The 18823-nt window shown below is 38.4% G+C and overlaps 3 protein-coding genes across 3 annotated transcripts; all 3 read left to right on the plus strand.

Annotated features, from left to right (window-relative positions):
- The first annotated feature begins 12603 nt into the window (after positions 1–12603).
- On the plus strand, positions 12604–14437 carry LOC141685526 (uncharacterized). Its single transcript, XM_074490621.1, has 4 exons — positions 12604–12764; positions 12857–13353; positions 13834–14094; positions 14181–14437. The coding sequence occupies exons 1-4, from the start codon at positions 12604–12606 to the stop codon at positions 14435–14437; spliced, it is 1176 nt and encodes a 391-aa protein (XP_074346722.1).
- Positions 14438–14577: 140 nt separating this feature from the next.
- Positions 14578–15015, plus strand: LOC141685531 (uncharacterized). The gene has a single exon (XM_074490626.1). It carries the CDS (start codon positions 14578–14580, stop codon positions 15013–15015), a length of 438 nt encoding a protein of 145 aa, XP_074346727.1.
- A 106-nt stretch (positions 15016–15121) lies between these two features.
- LOC141685536 (uncharacterized) lies at positions 15122–17219 on the plus strand. The gene is made up of 2 exons (XM_074490632.1): positions 15122–15412; positions 16707–17219. The coding sequence occupies exons 1-2, from the start codon at positions 15122–15124 to the stop codon at positions 17217–17219; spliced, it is 804 nt and encodes a 267-aa protein (XP_074346733.1).
- The last annotated feature ends 1604 nt before the right edge of the window (positions 17220–18823 follow it).

Here is an 18823-nt window from a genome sequence, read left to right on the forward strand (position 1 = left end):
TCTATCCCGAGTGGCTTGCAAATCCAGTATTGGTAAAGAAACCGAACGGGAAGTGGAGAACATGTGTGGATTTCACAGATCTCAATAAGGCCTGTCCAAAGGACAGCTTCCCATTGCCAAGAATCGATCAGTTGGTTGACGCAACAGCGGGGCATGCGTTGCTGAGCTTTATGGATGCATACTCCGGTTACAATCAAATTCCGATGTATGGCCCCGATCAAGAACATACATCCTTCATTACTGACAGGAGGTTGTACTGTTACATAGGAATGCCGTTTGGGTTGATTAATGCTGGCGCGACCTACCAGCGGTTGGTAAACATGATGTTCAAAAATTAAATCGGAAGAACTATGGAAGTCTATGTGGATGATATGCTGGTAAAGTCCAAGGTAGCAGGTGACCACATCAAGCACTTGATGGAAATGTTTGACATTCTGAGGAGGTTTCGTATGAAATTAAACCCGCAAAAATGTGTGTTCGGCGTGGAGTCGGGCAAGTTTCTCGGGTTCATTGTCAACCATAGGGGAATTGAGGTCAACCCCGCAAAGATCAAGGCATTGATGGATATGAAGTCACCCAACAATGTAAAACAAGTGCAGAGTTTGACTGGGAGAATCGCCGTGTTAAATCGATTTGTTTCCAAATCGTCCGATAGATGCAAGGAATTTTTCAAGGCTATCAAATTAGCTGGGAAAGACTTTGTATGGACGTCAGAATGTGAAGAGACTTTCAAAAGAATCAAGGAGCAACTGGGAAACCCTCCCATGTTATCAAAGCCGTTAGACGGGGAGTCTCTAATACTGTACCTTGCAGTGTCTGAATATTCGATCAGTGCAGTTCTGGTTAGAGAAGAGGATGAGCAGCAATCACCAGTGTACTACGTGAGCAAGCGGTTACACGACGCTGAAACTCGCTACACAAGTATGGAGAAACTGGTTTACACCCTGATTCTTGCGTCAAGAAAATTGCGACCGTATTTTCAAGCCCATAGAATTGAAGTTCGTACAGCGTACCCGCTGCGACAGGTTCTGCACAAACCAGAGTCATCAGGCAGAATGCTGAAATGGGCTGTCGAGTTGGGACAGTTTGATTTGGAGTATGTACCTCGAACAGCGATAAAAGGGCAAGCCTTAGCCGATTTCTTATTGGAATTTGACTCTGAAATTGTTGAAAAAGCTTTGGTAATGCTACATCCGCCTCATTCTGAGGAGTCCTTGGAAGAGTTTCCGTATCCTTGGTGGATCTTGCATGTGGATGGGGCGGTTAACCATGGAGGAGCGGGTGCGGGTATAGTACTTGTATCTACGGAAGGCCACCATCTGATGAGCGCAATTCATTTCAAGTTTTATGCAACTAATAATGATGCGGAGTATGAGGCGCTGATTAATGGCCTGAAAATTGCTTTGGAAATGGGGGTGCGAAACTTAATTGCAAGAAGTGACTCAGAGTTGGTAGTGAATCAGGTGAATGGGGGATTTCAAGCGCGAGGTCCGCGAACAGAATTATACTTGAGATGTACACAGCGCCTGATTGGAATGTTCAAAGAAGTTAGATTGGAATGCGTTCCGCGGGAGAAAAACAGTAATGCGGATGCTCTGGCAAAAATGGGGTCGCAACAAGAGGCTGTATTGATAGGATCCATCCCTCTTGAAATCCAGGAGGTTCCTAGTATCCCAGAGATAGAAACTATGCAAGTGGATGAGGCTCCTAAGGAAACATGGATGACGCCCATTCTAGCTTACATTCGCAAGGGAACACTCCCCGAGGATAAGTTTATGGCTCGTCGACTCCGTTATCAAGCCGCAAGATATGTGATATACGATGAAGTCCTGTACAAGAGAAGGTTCAACCAACCTCTGCTCAGGTGTGTTGGAGAAGAAGAAGGATATTACATCCTAAGAGAGGTGCATGAAGAAATCTGTGGCAATCACTCGGGGGGTAGCTCATTGGCAATGAAAGTGTTGCGCCAAGGGTATTATTGGCCCACAATGAGAGAAGATGCTACAAATTTCGTCAAGGCATGTGATCGCTGCCAGCGCTTTGCAAACTACTCGTCTATGCCGGCTACACTCTTGACGCCTATGGCAAGCCCATGGCCGTTCGCCATGTGGGGAATTGATCTTATCGGAGAATTGCCGAAAGCTAAAGGAGACGTCAAGTATGCAGTGGTTGCGGTCGATTACTTTACTAAATGGGCGGAAGCTATGCCACTGGCTACTATCACCGCAAAGAAAATCAGGGATTTCGTTTTCAACTCAATCGTATGCAGGGTTGGAATCCCTTATAAGCTTGTTTCTGACAATGGAAAGCAGTTTGATAGCAAGGAGTTGCGACAATTATGTGAGGAATTGAAAATCAAGAAGGAGTTTGCAGCGGTTTATCATCCTCAAAGTAATGGACAAACAGAAGCTGTTAACAAGATAATAAAGCATACCCTCAAAACCAAGCTGAAGGAACGTAAAAGGAATTGACCTGAAGAACTCCCGAAGGTGATGTGGTCATACAACACTACGCCACGATCTACTACGGGAGAAACGCCGTTTATGCTGACTTACGGCTATGAAGCTATGGTCCCCGTGGAAGTTGGATCGGGATCACTTCGCAGAGATTGTTACAGGAAAGAAGATGCTGAGGTTAATCAAAGGCTTCATTTAGATCTCTTAGAGGAGACGAGGAAAAATTCTCAGCTAAGGCTAGCGGCGTATCAGCAACGCGCCGCAAGGTATTATAACAAGAAGGTAAAGGGACAATTGCTAAAGGTGGGAGATTTGGTACTTAGAAAAGTGATGCCCAACACAAAGAACCCCCAACATGGAGTGTTTGGAGCTAATTGGGAAGGACCGTACAGAATAAAGTCCATCTTGTGGAAATGGACTTATCACCTTGAAGATATGGACAGGAAGCTAGTTCCGCGAGCTTGGAATGCGGAACATCTCCGAAAGTATTACCAGTAAGGCGTGGCTTTGGCCTCTTGCATATTTCTTTTATCATTTTGGGTTATGCCCAGTTTATAGGCTAGAATTAAATAAATTCCTCCTAGCCTAGGGGGGTAGTGCATGTACTACTTACCTTGGGACTAGTTGAAGGGTCATTTTTTAGAAATAATTTCCCCACAAAGCATAGTAGCCGTGGGACTGGTGTACTTTTGACATCAGAGCGCATTATAAATAAAATTTTAAAACTTTCCAAAAGGATATTTGCTCAGTTTGCTTGATCTCACGACGCGTCCTAAATGTAGGGCGCGCCCTAAGCTAGGGTTTTATATGAATGAAACTCAAGAAAAATATACTTTTTTCAAGGACGCGCCCAAGTTATCTTGGTTGATGCTCCTTTAGACTGGATGTTACTATAATATTGACAACATAATTAAAAAAGAAAAAAGTGCTCGTCAAAGACGCGTCCTGCGTGAAGGATGATGTATTTTAGATCAAAAGTGAGGCGCGTCTTGATTGATAGTTCTATGTGGATGTTAATTGACGTAGTGGCTGCTAAAGGGAACAATAGAACTTGAGTAAAAATGGAACTAGGAAGTGTACTATTTCCAAGGACGCGCCCAAGTAATATTGGTTGATGCTCTTTCAGTTGAATGTTTCCTTAACTTAAAAATAAAAATAAGTCCCTATCGAGGATGCGTTCTCCCGGAGAGAAAATATTTCTGAAAGATAACGTTAAGGTATGTCAAACAGTAAGGACGCGCCCCATTGTGCCTTGTGCCTTGGTTAAATACATAAGTACAACGTAGTGCCGTGCTCATGCACTTTGCAAAACAAGCAAAGACGCGTCCAACTAGAAAGGACGCGCCCACAATGGGTTTTGCTTGACGGGAGTAAAAATATTAGCAAATTAGTCAAAGGTGACACGCCCTAAACACAAGGCGCGCCCATGAAAATGATTACTTGAGTAAAAAAAAAAGAGTGCAAGTGAATGAAGTTCAAAAATAGTCTTTACAACTTGCAAGGCTTCAAAGGGCCCGAGCCTTTAAAGATAGTTTAGGAAAAATACATGAAAAACATAGGACGCGTCCTAGACAGGAGGCGCGTCCTGGGGCTTGTCCTGGTCATCTGCAGGGGGAGGCTGAGTTTGGAGTGGAGCAGGCTCAGGAGACGCGTCCTCTTCCTCTAAGCCTAGAAAAATCCTCTTGTTTTTGATGGAGTCCGCGGCCCTGACCCTGAAATCGTTTACCCATATCTGGGTATCTGCATCAAACTTTGAGAATGTATACTCTGGGTCGTTGGCAATGAACCCAAAGCACCATTCTTCAAACCCAGCCTGGAAGCCGTGCTGGTAAACTAGCTTTTTCTCCTCTGTCCATCCATGCAGCCTATCATCATTCAGGGTGTCGAGCTCCAGCTGCATGGTGGAGTTCAGGGCGATGACGCTGTCCATTTGCTTTTCCATTGCGGAGACATTGCCTTCCAAAACAGCTTTTTCTGTTTCTAGACGCGTCCTCTCCCCCTCCAGGCGTCTGATTTCAGCATCTTTCTCTTGGACAAGCAAGGTAATGTGTCTCTCCAGGGATTTAACTTTGTCTTCGGCCTGGCTCTTTGCAGTGTCTATAACAGCAAGACGCGCCCTAAGCCTGGCAGCCATGTTAGCGCTCTGCCTGGCATGCAGGTGAAGCTCGGCTGCAGCCTTGACCATGGCCTCCTCCGTTTGCTGCTCCGTTCTAAAAGTCCAACCTCTGACTTCATCCTCTGTGAAATTTCCAACAGAAGACGCGCCCAGGTATCTGAGAACGAAAGACTGGTCATCAGGGACAGTCTTTTGACGCTTTGAGGGCACATCCTCCATGCTTTCAGGAATGTCTAGCACAGTGGTGTCGATTATCTTGGGAGGAGGAGAAGGAGTTGCAATAGGAGTTGGGGTTTTTGCCTTTGGATCGACCTTTGTAGGAGTCTGTTTCCTTGCCCTTAGTTTTTTGGAAGCCCCGATTGCGAATCCTTTGGAGAGTGAGGCCATATATGTAATAGAAACAGGAAAAGATATTAGTTAAAGGCATTAAGATGCGTCCAGGGAGCAAGACGCGCCCATGTTGTGATATAAAATTCTACATGCATGGCAGATTAAAAGTAAGAAGGTACATGAAAAGATGGTAACCAAAATGAGTAAATGCATAAAGGTATAATCAGGAAAATGAAAGACATGAGTAATGCATATATGTATCAAGCAAATAATGACGCGCCCTATACATATGGCGCGCCCTTCCTAGAGACATGTTGGTTGTGACAGTTATGGAAAAACTTGAACTGTAGGAATATAGAACAAGAAGGACGCGTCATGTGGAAAAACGCGCCCTTAGCAGATGTATGTGCATGAAACACCTTTGATTCTTATGTAAGTTAACATTTTTTGAATGGGGAGCTAATTTTTGTAGTTGTGGACGCGTCCAAAATTTATGACGCGTCCTCCCTCACTTAAACTTACCTTGTTCTAAGTTGAATTGCTTACTAATGTCAATCTTGACCACCTCTGCGGCACTGAGGCCCCTGGTTTTTTCTGAAGTTGTGAGAACAGGTTTGCCGTTATGAAATTCACGGAACTTGCAGATAGAGCCAATCGGGGTGATAACGCGCCCACTAGCTTGAGGTTGTCTTCTGTAATCATGTCTTTGAGGTTAAAATGCTTCTCTGCATACTGGAGAACCTTGTCTGCCCTCTTTTTCCTTTTCCCTGATAGTTCTTTCTGGACTCTTTTGTCTAGAGATAAAGGATGGTAAGAATTTGTTAAAGAAAAAGGGAGGACGCGCCATACCAAGAGGGCGCGTCCGGTATATGAAAATATGTTTTTGAGTCACTTACTTGGTTCTAGGTTGAAACGAACACGAGATCTCTTGACGTCATAGATATAAAAGAAGGGTTCTTTCCAATCCCTTTTATGGCTGATCTTGCCTTCATTAAATCCCTTGTTGTTCAGCCACTTGTTGACAACTAAGAAGTGATAACCAGGAATTGATTTTCTTATGCTGAAAAAGAAGCTGAATTCCTTCATAGAGGGCGCGCCCAGCCTGAGGTTGTGATACATCATGTACAAAGCCCAAGCCAGTTTGTATGAGTTTGGAGACAACTGGATCGGAGCGACGTCATACCACTTCAGGATCTTCTTAATGTATGGGTGCAAGGGCGCGCCCACGCCTAGAGAAATCAATTTTGGAGTAAGCACAATTCGAGGAATCCTTTGATTCCCAATGTTAAAAATATGTGGCCTCATGGTTCGAAGAGGGCGCGCCCATATGCCTTCCATGTCGTAGTATTTCATGTGCCACTGGATTTCCAGGTCAGACGCAGTAGAATCAAGAGCTACGCATGCCAGCTTACCCTCTCTTTTCGTCCTGTCATTCTTCTCTGCTTCAGTAAGGGTACCGAGCCTCGCCCAGTCACAATCTATTTCTACATCTGAAGGTTCCCAATGCTCTAGGGGAGGATCAGACTTTTGAGGAGATACGGGATACGTCTCAGGGTCAGGAATCCTTCTCTCGAATTCACTTACACTGTATGGGGACGCGTCCCCAAAAGGAGTCGCGCTCTGAGAAGATGACGCGTCCTGTGGGTTCGACGCGTCCATATCAGAAATAGCCATTCCTTGAGGTTTTTGGCTTGTAGAAGGGATAATTTCATCGTCCGTCCAATCTTCGATGGCGGCCCTTGTATGGAGAATTGGAGTTCTTTGCCTTTTGACTCCCTTCTTTTCCATTCTTGAAATTATGGGAACATGGTCCATGAAGTCAGAGCTGGAATCAGACATTATTGAGTTTTTTGATTTAAGGGAACGGAAGACGCGTCTTTCTGCTTTAAGGAAGGAATTTGTCCTGTGGATGTTGGGAAAGTCGGGTTTAAAAGAAATCAGATGTGGGGAGTAGATTCCGAGGCGTTTGTTGAGGGCTTTGAATGGATGAAATGGTGAGAAGGAGGACGCGTCCTCCCGCTGCAAAAGAATGAATAAATATTTGAGGACGCGTCCATATGCTAAAAAAAAAATCTATCGTATGAAATTCACTGTCAACACACGTCCTAGTAAGGTGTTGCCCTTATGTGACCTTTACTTAAAATGGCTTAAGCAAATGCATTTATCAAAGAAAAATAAGGCGCGCCTTGACAGGAGGACGCATCCTGCGTGGTTATGATGCGGAGGAATATTAATTGACCGTTACAATTTGGGGGAGATAAGATAAATCCTAGAAACATGTAGTTGGGAGATCAGGGAAGCTAAACGTGTTATATTTACCTATACATACATATATACATACAAATGAACATGAAGAGCAATAGATATGAACAAAAAGTATACGAACGGTTTCTTGCTCATTAAAATCAATGTAGTTGGCCAAATAAAGAAATAAGAGGAGATTTATGTACCTTTTGAGTTGAGGAGTGGATTGAGCTAAAGAAATAGGGAAATGGCTGGATAAATCGCCGGAACTTGGACCTCGAAATTCCTGCTTTAAAAGGTGGCAATGGCGGTTGTGTGAGAGAAAGAGAGATGGTGGTGGTGGTATGGTGAAATTAGGATATTTATAGAAGGACGACCTTGTGGATGACAGCTGTACGCTACATACAGAAGGTGAAAGCAAGGCGCGTCTTCTAGTAACGACGCGTCCACCTATTTTGAGCCAAATTTCATTTGGAAAGAAATTCCAATTTTGTTTTTAACTGCAAATGGAATTTGGGGGGTAGTTGTTATAACCAAAATTTGGCATTGGATTGACTCGGGTCAAACGCGGGCTAATTACAGTCAAACTCAGTATTGCGTTGTGAAAGTGAGGACACGTCCAGGTATTCAGGACGCGCCTACTTGAGAAGGGATATGTTACGAGGCGAGAAGAGTGCATGGTCAAGGAAGGACGCGCCCAGGCTGTATGGACGCGTCAATATTTATGAAAGTGCTTGGAAGATGAAATCTTATGGTGATGGATGCTTTAGGACGCGCCTACTTTAGCATGGATGCGTTATTGAAGGTGAAATGTTGTGCATGATGGTTTAGAGGAGATGGTGCAAGTCTAATAAGGTTAAGGACGCGCCCTATATTCTAGGACGTGTCCTGTGATTTTGAATGTTATAAGGAACGATTGATGAAGAAACAGGTTTGGATTTATGAAGGTGAGGACGCGCCCAAAGGGTCAGGACGCGTCCTGTGTTTGATCTATATACTTTTGATGTTGAATTCAGGACAAAGCTTGCATGGAGAGGAGCAATGGAGGATTATTCTTACTAATGTATTTGTTGCAGGTACTCTCTGAAGAATTCCCTCCTTGAGACGGTCAAGGAGGGGGATGCCCGTGAAAAGCTTGAAGGCCTCCAGGGGTATGCCTGATGATTGAAGGCCTCCTCCTGTATTCAACGGGTGTCCTCGTTGGGGATGTGGGGTTTACTTTGGTGTGTGCTTTGGGAGCTTTGTTCTTGTATTCAACGGGTGTCCTCGTTGGAGAAGTTTGGAGTCATCCTGCACTTTGCACCCAAGAGCTTGGGATCACCTGTCCTGCTATCTGGTGGGTTATCCCCATTCGGGGGACAGGGACGCGTCTGGCATTTGGGGTGAACCGTGGCTATACCTGCGTTCGTAAATTAAGGGAGATAGTTGTAGCGGAGTGTTATCCTTGCGCAGGGAGATGCACTATCCGTGAAGTCCTACGATTACGGAAGAGTCTTGGGCCTTTGCGGTTGGGCCTCATAGTTGGACATTCCTAAAGCTAGCGGAAGATGAATATCAGATAAGTTTCTACTGGGCTTAGGAGTAAGGAGTCTAAACTCATTAGACTTCCTGTTTTACGAGAACTACGTCAGGCTTGATCCCTATATAAAGGGTACGTAGGCACATTGAGAGGGTAAGAAGTTGAGAGCTGAAAAGAGAGCCACCACTTACTCTGATCAATCTCATCCTAAAACAACCACAATCAACCACACACCGCTTAAGTTTCCGGCAAAGAACCACCGTCACAGATCTTAGTTCCGGCGAGAAACCTCAATCTTTGTTGTTACCAGATTCCTCCGTCAACAGTAAATATTTCAAATTTCAAATTTGATCCACCTAATCATTCTGCTAAGGTACCTGAATAATCAGTTTCTTAAATTGAAGGTGAAGCAACAATGCAAGAAGATGTGCGTATTGTCACAGATGGTTGTATCATTTTACATCTTACATATATAGGTAAGATGGTTGTTACATCAGTTTCTTATAGATGGTTGTTACATCTGCAGGATGATTCCGGCGATAGTTCTTGGCGTTTGTGGACCTACGACGAATTGCTTAAACTCGCAGGTTACATCTCTTTACGTAATGTCTTGGAAGATTGAACCGGTATTAACTGCCATTTACATGGTAGGTACTTACAAGAACAAGAACATGAAAGTGAAGATAAGGAAAATAAGAGGTTTTACTGACAAAGAGAATATTCAACCTGTATACACAGGAAGACCATTTCCTCCCCTAACTCCTGTCTTTGTTTTAGGTATTTACTATCATTAAGTTGAAAACTTATTGTTAGCATTTACTATTTTATTGTTGTTGACCAGAAACTATGATACCGTTGCTAAGACTTTAACTTTTTATTGCAGTTAATACTTGTAACAGCCCGTATTTCCGGACTATTAATTTTAAATACAAAAACCTAAATAAAATAGATTCTTATATGATAATTCAAAATATATAACGAAGGTCAAAAAAGCGGTCAAACTCAATAATCAAAATCATAAAAATAGAGACGCAGCTCCACAAATCCTATATTAATTGTCTAAACAGATAATCAAATTTATTCTCTAAAAACAAAGTCTTTATTCTAATTCAAGTAGCACGAAACTCAGCAGCACAGATCTCCACGTAATTCTCATTCCTTATTCTTAATATGCTCCAAATATTCCGAATCTGAAATATTAAAAGGGGTGAGTTACAAAGCTCAGCAAGTACAAATTGACTAACTCTTAAACAGAAAAATAATGAGTGTTTTAATAAAACGATTTTTCTTAAAACGATTTTTCTTAAAACAATAATAATTTTGTAAAACATTTTCTAAAATAAATCCAACCCAAAGTTTTATATTTTAAAATTCAGAATTTAAAACAGAACATAACAGATTTTATAACAGAACAAATTTTATAACAGATCAGAACAGAATAAAACAGAACGAAACGATAATTTTTATAAGTACCACAGTCTTGATCTACGGCCACATTTTGCTAGTAGCCGACATCCAATTCTTATTCTTATTCTTTGTACTACACTTTGCCAGTGGTCGGTATCTTAAGTTCAATAATTACGCGCCCTTAATAGGTATCTAAAATTGCACACTTGTGCGCCTACTAAGGGTATCTAAGACTAGTTCCGGAATTATAACGTAAATTACGAACGGGTTCGAAAACGTAGAGACTGAGTTCTAAAATTCACAAATACTTATATCTTATAATTTCGAAATCAAAGTTCTTATATCTCATACGAAATCAAAAACAGAATTGAAATATCTTTTTTGAAAATTAAAAGTAAGTCAAAAGTACTTATCTCAAAGTACTGAAATTAATAACACGAATAAATCCTAATTTAACAAGCGGAAAACAATTAAATATTAAATTTCTAAACAAATTATATTCGCATCTCACAAGCAGACATTATATTAGATCATAAATATCAGACAGGCATTTCACGTATCGCCTTTAGCTAACAGAGAAGACAATTCAAACAATTACTATTATTATATAATATACAACAAAATTACAAGCAAAGTCGAGCAATTAATAAAGACAAAACAAATGGGCCTTTAAAGCCCGTCATCACTAATACGATTTGTCCAGATTTACAATATTGCAAATAGATCAATAATGCTTTTAAACTTAACGTGCAATAAATCTATCACTACTTGCACATAAACATATATACATGCATGGCATTATAACCCCAAATAATGCGACCAGTCCAATATTACAAACTAATATATACATCACACAAATCATCTAAATTAACTTAAACATAGTCATGCTCATATGAATTATATAAAAATAAATACAAGTCGAAGAACTTAGAAAATAAGGTGAAAAATATTCTTGTTTTTTTATGATTTCAAATATATGCATCAATTAATTTAACTACAAATTTCTATGCACATTGACTCTTCTCATCAAATAAATAAATAATTATATATATAACATACGCAAGAATATGATTTGAATAATTAAATAAATCTATACTAACACTGATACCAACGCTAACTAAAATTAAAAGATAAGCAGAAGCATTAAGCTTTTATAGTTCACATATATTAGCATTCACACATATTAACATGCATGCATGATTTAGACACTAATCACCAGAAAAGAAAACAAATACTAATTTATTACTTGTAAACCCAAAAACCAAGCTAGACTTTGTTTCATGCAATTTAATATATAATATTATCGCCACATAATAATGCAAAATCATGATTTCGGCATTAAATAATTAAAAGAGTAGCATGCATACATGGGATCATATATATCAAGTTTGTATTAACTATCCATTAAAATATAAACGATATACGTATAATTCAAACATGAAGCAAACACAAACACGAAAAATAGGAAGAGATATACCTCTTAAAACGATTTTCTGTACGAGTATTTTTATTGTCCAAAGGGTCCTTATATAGGCACATAAAACCCTAAATCTAATTATGATATAATAAAATTTCCTTCTAAGTAAATTTGTATCATTTCCAAGTAAATTCCAAAAATAAAAATATTTGACACACACAATTACCTAAATTAAAAAGATTTTGATTTTCTAAATTATTCTTACACTTATTTCCACAAATAACAAATCTTTTCCTAACTCAAATAACTTGCACATAAATTTTCTGAAATATTCTAAATTAAAATATTTATCTTAACTGATTAATATCTAATATCTAATAAATAAACTAAAAAATAAAGCGGATTTTACAATACTCCCACGCAAGATCGATTTAATTATATATTGTCCAGCATAACCTCAAACGTAGTTCAATCATTTTCCTCTGTTTTGGTGCTCCCTAAGTCTTAAATAATTTTTATATTGTTTAATAGTCTGCATTTAATTTGTTCTTCTGTCAGTAATGTTTTGAATAATATAATTTTAAGGTAGTGCAAGTGGTAGGAGCACAAATGTTACTAATAATATCACCCCCAGGGCGAGAGCACCATTATCTGATATTACTAATTCAACAACTCCTCCACTACCAAGTGCTAGAAAGGACAAGGGTAAGGCTCCCATGGTTTATGGTGACTCGACACGTAACTTATTTGATGACGAGTTCAATATTACAGATGACATTAATGAAGAGGACTATCATGATCAACTAGGTTTGTATACCTCATGATTTATTTATAGATAGATTTCTGGCTACATTGGGTAACATAAAAGTCAAACTTAAGCATTTATAAATTTGCAGAGTCTTCAATAATTCGTGATTCACTGCAAGACCATGATGAAACTGATGACTGCGCTGGTAACATCAGAAAATTGAATAAGATTTTATATGAGAATGATGTTGAAGTTATCGTAATATACTTAGATTGTATATTTTTGAACAGATGATTATTGCACAGAGGAACCTTGGATTGATGAGTTGCGTGATGAAGATGCTCTCCTACTTCAACCATAAACAGAATGGCGCACAAGAAAATTGTCATTCCACATGAATATGCTTCATTGGGCAGTCCAGATGTTAGGTGCGCTAACTGTAATGCACAGATGTGGAAAGAAGAACGTGTAAATAAGAATGTGAATCGCGAGAGTCCAATTTTTCTCTTTGTTGCAAGAAAGGTGAGGTGAAGCTCCCACCTGTTCTTCTAACACCCCCGTACCTACTACAACTGTATACTGATAAAGTTAAAGGCCCTGCTTTTTTACGTTGTATAAGGTTGTATAACAGCATGTTTGCATTTACCTCTGCTGGTGGCAATGTTGATCATTTTATAAATGGTGGTAGAGGCCCATATATATACAAATTAAATGGACAGAATCATCATGTCTTTAGTTCGTTAATACCGAATGATGGTGATACTCCAAAATTCTGTCAATTATATATTTATAATACTGTTAATGAAGTTAATAATAGACTTCGTTGGGTTAACAATGCTGATCAATTCAAGGTTAACGCTCATGTAATTGAGGGACTTATTCAAATATTGGATGAGACCAATGATATATGTCAGGAATTTCGTATGGCGCGTGATCGTTTTGAAAACAATGATATTGTGAATTTAAAAGTGGAGTTGAAGGTTTGTTGGGCGCAAAGTGGGAGGGAGAATCACATATCTGCCTCTGATGATGTAGCTAGAATAATGGTAGGAGGGACTGACACCCCGACTGTAAACCGTGACATCATTGTTTATTCTAAAATGGATAAGTTGAAACGTGTGTCTTACATTCATCCCAAGCTTATGACTTTATAATATCCTCTTTTATTCCCAGACAGTGAAGACGGTTACCATAATAAAATTCCTTTTCAAAGAGCTGATCCACGGTCAACTAAAGAGCATGATATGATATCGATGAAAGATTATTATTCTTATAGATTTCAAGTGCGATGTAATGAAGATATAAATACTTAGCTGAATTTTATTGTAAATAAATTTTATAATGTTCACCAATGAATGAAATTAGTAATGCTCTTCATGCCTTGACTTATTTATGCAGGGATGACGTGTAGGTTAGGTGATCGGCTATTCCAGCAGTATGTTGTAGATGCATTTTCATGCATTGAGCATACCCGATTGTATTGGTTCCGAAAGCATCAAAATATATTACGGAATGAATTATATCATCATATTTGTGATTTTATGCAAAAATGGGATTCTAATACATCAAATGTTGGTCAATGAGTCATTCTTCCAGCCGGTTATGCTGGATCAAAATGTTATATGCAACATAATTTCCAAGATGCGCTTGTTGTTTGCCGACATGTTGGGCATCCAGATATCTTCCTCACAATGACATGCAATACAATATGGGATGAAATTCAAAAAATGATAGTGTATCTCCCAGGATGTCAATCTCAGAACTGTCCAAACATTATTTCAAGGGTTTTTAAAATGAAGCCTGATCAAATGACAAATGACATAAAGAAGAAATCTTATTTTGGGAAATGTGTTGGAAGTAAGTTATATAGTATTCCAAAGTTTTCCTTAATTGATAAATTTGTTTTTTTTATGTACTAATAAAATCTGAAATGTAAATTTTAGTTATGTATGTATTTGAATTCCATAAGAGAGGACTTCCGCATGTACATATGTTGATTTGGCTTGATTGTGATTCGAAGAAGTTTCTTAGGCATAATGTTGACAAATTTGTGTCAGCGGAGATACCAGATCCTGTGAAAGACCCCGTTGGTTATGCTGCAGTGAAAGCTTACATGATTTATGGTCATTGCGGCTTGCAGAACCCAAAATCTCCTTGCATGAAGGGAATAAAATGTACCCGCCATTTCCCCAAAAAGTAAGTTAAATATTACAAATTGTTAGAAATAATTATATTTCTCAATTTTGCAGTTGATTCTTAAAACTGAACTTCTTCTATGGTATATTTTGGACTCGGTACTGTGCTCGTACTGTATTTGATGAGTGTGATTTTCCTTTGTATATGCGACGGAGACAACATATTACTGTGCAGAAAGGAAATGCTGATCTTGACAATCAATGGGTGGTTCCTTATAACTGTGATTTGTTGGTTAAATACCAAAGCCACATGAACATAGAAATATGTTGTCATGCTCGGAGCATAGAATATTTGTTCAAATATTGCCTAAAAGGACATGATACTGCAACAGTTCAGATAACTGGGAGGAAGAGGAGAAGAGTTGATCAAAGTATTGAAGAGCCCATTGATGAAATAAACGCTTACTTTGATGGTCGATACATTTGTAGTTCAGAATCCGCTTATTGTATATTTGGGTTTCCTATATACCACCGTACTTTTTCTGTTGAGCGTTTACCTTTCTATTTACCAGGGCAAAGAAATTGCACATTTCGTGCAAATAAGTCTTTGCGTAATGTTGTTGATTGCGGGAAGAGAGATTGAGCAAATTAGAAGCCTATTTTTAGTTAAATATTACTGATATAAATGCGAGGAAATACACCTATGATCAGATTCCCCAATTTTATGTTTGGAATAATAGTGCACGACAATGGATGACTCAAAAAGAGGGCTGCAAATTGGTAGATTGTCTTATACTCATCACAGTAGTGGAGAAGTGTGGTACTTACGTATGTTATTAATGAAAGTTCGGGGAGCTACTTCTTTTGAGGAATTGAGAACCATAAATGGTGTTTGTTACAGTATATTTAGGGATGCCTGTAAGGAGCATGGACTTTTGGATGATGATAAGGAGTGGCATGAAGTTATTCATCAATGTTCAAATGGTGCATTACCTCCTCAGATTAGACAACTTTTTGTTCATATCATTGTAAATTGCAAGGTAACGGATCTTGCAGAATTGTTAAAATGTCAGTGGAAACATATGGTAGATGATATTCTCCTGCGACGAAGGAACATAGACAAAGATCCCAATCTAATTCTTAATGATATGTAACTCCAATTTTATGCGTTGGCGAATATTATGACATTTTAGAGCACATGCTTTAATTAATTTTTTTTTAACAAATAGGAAATATGTTGATTTGAAATTCATTTTGATTTATTTTATTATTACATAAATTGATGATTTGCTTCGATCAATTGGGAAATCTTTAAAGAAATATCCTCAGTTGCCACAACATCCCTCCAGTTATTTAAACCATGGTGTGAATAACCTTATTATCGAGGAAACTAACTACAATTTGGAAGAAATGAAGAAAGAGCACAACCAGCTGTTGCATAACTTTAACCAAGATCAAATTGTTTTTTACATTAAAATTCTAGAATCAGTTGAAAAAGGTGAAGGTCTATTTTTTTTATTGTAGCGATGGATGTGGTAAGACGTATTTGTGGCGTACCTTAATAACCAAATTAAGGTCGCAAGGAGATATAATTTTACCAGTTGCCAGTTCTGGGATTGCAGCAACTCTTTTGCAGGTGGCTGAACTGCGCATTCAAGATTTAGAATTCCAATTGTACTTGATGAATTTTCTCTTTGTGCTATTGGGCATAATTATGATATTGCAGCCTTAATTCAGAAAACAAAACTTATAATTTGGGATGAAGCCCCTATGCAACATACATATGCCTTTGAATATTTAGATCGCACCCTACGGGATATTATGAAATTTATTCACATTTCTCGTGCTTCTATGCCATTTGGAGGCATAATTGTTGTTCTTAGGGAGACTTTTCGGCAAATATTGCCTGTTATAATATTTGGCAAAAGGGGTGATATCGTTTTTGCATGCGTAACCCGGTCTTTGTTATGGTCGATTTGCAAAGTGTTTCTTCTTTCGATCAACATGCGTCTTTAATCAAAAGGAGTACTGAACAAGAGATTGAAGATTTAAAAATCTTCGCTAACTGGGTCCTTGAAGTTGGTAATGGCACTTTACGACCCCCACGGGAAGAAATTAATAAATGTAGCGAGGATGACATAGTGATTCCATCTCAATTCTGTGATACAAGTATTGAGAACACTGTTGACAATATGATGAATTCCACCTATCCTGAATTTCAGCACAGATGCTAAGATCCAAAATACCTCAGCGAGAGAGCTATTCTAACACCAACCAACCAGGCAATTGCACATTTAAATTATTTGATTGTTGAAAAACTTCCTGGTGTATCAGTTTCTTATTTTAGTGTTGATTCCGCTGAAAAAATTTCGGTGGACAGAAGCAGATCTGAATTCAAACTTTCCTATAGAATATCTTAATTCTATCAACATTCCCGGTATACCTGCACATGAATTAAGTTTGAAAGTTGGTGCGGTTGTTATGCTTATGAGGAATCTAAACCAAACTCTCAGATTGTGTACTGGAACAAGGATGATTGTTACAAAATGTTTGAGATTTTGTGTTGAATGTGAAGTGATTTGTGGATCATTTGTTGGAACGCGTCATTTTATTCCACGAATGGAGTTAGCTCCCAGTGAGACCCTGATACCATTGAAATTAGTGCGGAAGCAAATGCCTCTCCAGATCTGCTGTGCAATGACTATTAATAAATCCCATGGTCAGTCGCTGGAAAATGTTGGCCTTTATTTACCAAAATCTGTTTTCACCCATGTTCAATATTATGTTGTGATTAGTCGTGTTACCTCTCCTAAGGTATTAAAGATTTTTGTTGATGATGATTCTTGAACATCTACCAATATAACGCAAAATATTGTGTATCGAGAGATCTTTTATGCATTACCTAGAGCTTAAAAAAATCTTAAATCCTAATCTGAAAGGTTGTGATATGTTGAATGTAATAGAAGGAACATTTATTTTGGTTAACCATATTATTATGATTCATCCCTAAGGTAATCTTGGAAAAAGTCATGTGTTATGTTCAAGTTTTGTTTATAATGCCTTATGCTGAAAAGATCTAATAATGAAGATATGACTAAGTCATAACGATTTTTTTAAAATTAAAGCCAAATTTTAGCAAAGTTTCCCCGCTACATAATTTGTAATTGGAACATTCAAAGTACATCAAAGTTAAACGTCCGCGAGGACCTAAACAAAGTTAACAAATATAACTACAAGTACCCGAGCCACATACATATGTTCTAAATATTTTTACACCAATTTTCAAAGTACGTTAAGCGCAAAATGTAAAACCAAAATAACATTTCTTGTTACTCATAGTCATTGACACCCCAAACTCTTGCATATATGTGTCCATTGTTAGCACTGCTACATCTCCCCATGGTTTGTATAGTTGCTGTTAACTTGGGGGTAAATGCTGCCAAAAATACTTGTAAATTTTATGTTAAAATCCATATTACAAATCTATATTTATTTCACGGTACTCCTTAAATATTGAGAGCCGCACCAATTACCTACAGTTTTTTTAATATTTGATGTAGAACCATCTCCTGCATGATGAAGTAAAAGTGAGATTAAATCCACACTTGCAGATTACATTTCCTACTCGGGAATCAATTAAAAATAAAATGTAACAACCTTGGCCACTCTCAGAACTATCATCCGACAAGATAATCACCGGGCAAGTTTCATGTTGCCTGATCTCCTCTAAATTTGTTTTAGTGTTTAAATTGTCAAATATACCAAAGCAGTTATGGTTGTAGATGGAGACATAGAAATGGCTTCTTCCCACATAGTCAAAGAAAAATTCATGATTCTCTGAGACTTCATATTGTGAAAACAATTTTTTCATCCCAGATATTATATTTGTTAGATGGCAGAAGCAGACACAATATTCTTTACCATTAGCCTGGATCAAATGTACAATGCGCTTAATACTTTGCTCATGCACCTCAAGAAACAATCTACAAACTTCCTGATGTACATAGTTCTTTGTTACTATCAGGATTTCCCATTATAATGAAAAGCAAAATAATAGGATCATAGCTTACCAATGTACCAGTTTCAATACTTTTACTACTAATAATTTTGATCCATTTTTAACTGATTTCCTCTGGATTTCATCTGAGAGCAAAAGAAAATTGCAATATAACACATAAGACGACAGTTTTAAATATTTATTGTTCTAAAATTTTAATAAATACCATGCGTGTATGCTACAGCTAATTTTGCCCTTTCAAAAACGGCCACTTCTAATATATGAGGATCTCTAGTTCTTTGAAATACACAAATATCACATATACGTAGTTTTCCCGCCTTGGTGAAATCATTCCACCCTTCATTAAATATCAAATTTTTGTTTTCCCACCTCGTTTGGACCTTCCACATGAAATTCTTGAAACCTATTCTCACGAATGTCATTGACTCCTTTA

This window comes from Apium graveolens, chromosome 2 (genome assembly GCF_009905375.1).
Source record: "Apium graveolens cultivar Ventura chromosome 2, ASM990537v1, whole genome shotgun sequence".
Classification (NCBI taxonomy): domain Eukaryota; kingdom Viridiplantae; phylum Streptophyta; class Magnoliopsida; order Apiales; family Apiaceae; genus Apium; species Apium graveolens.

Bases quoted from the DNA above. Each gene is read 5' to 3' on its own strand.
- LOC141685526 (XM_074490621.1), top strand. From the start codon at position 12,604: ATGGCGCACAAGAAAATTGTCATTCCACATGAATATGCTTCATTGGGC. The intron at 12,765-12,856 runs GTGAAGCTCCCA...ACGTTGTATAAG, and splicing joins TTTGTTGCAAGAAAGGTGAG to GTTGTATAACAGCATGTTTG. The intron at 13,354-13,833 runs GTGTGTCTTACA...TCATTCTTCCAG, and splicing joins TAAAATGGATAAGTTGAAAC to CCGGTTATGCTGGATCAAAA.
- LOC141685531 (XM_074490626.1), top strand. From the start codon at position 14,578: ATGCGACGGAGACAACATATTACTGTGCAGAAAGGAAATGCTGATCTT.
- LOC141685536 (XM_074490632.1), top strand. From the start codon at position 15,122: ATGGATGACTCAAAAAGAGGGCTGCAAATTGGTAGATTGTCTTATACT. The intron at 15,413-16,706 runs GTAACGGATCTT...CTGGTGTATCAG, and splicing joins ATATCATTGTAAATTGCAAG to TTTCTTATTTTAGTGTTGAT.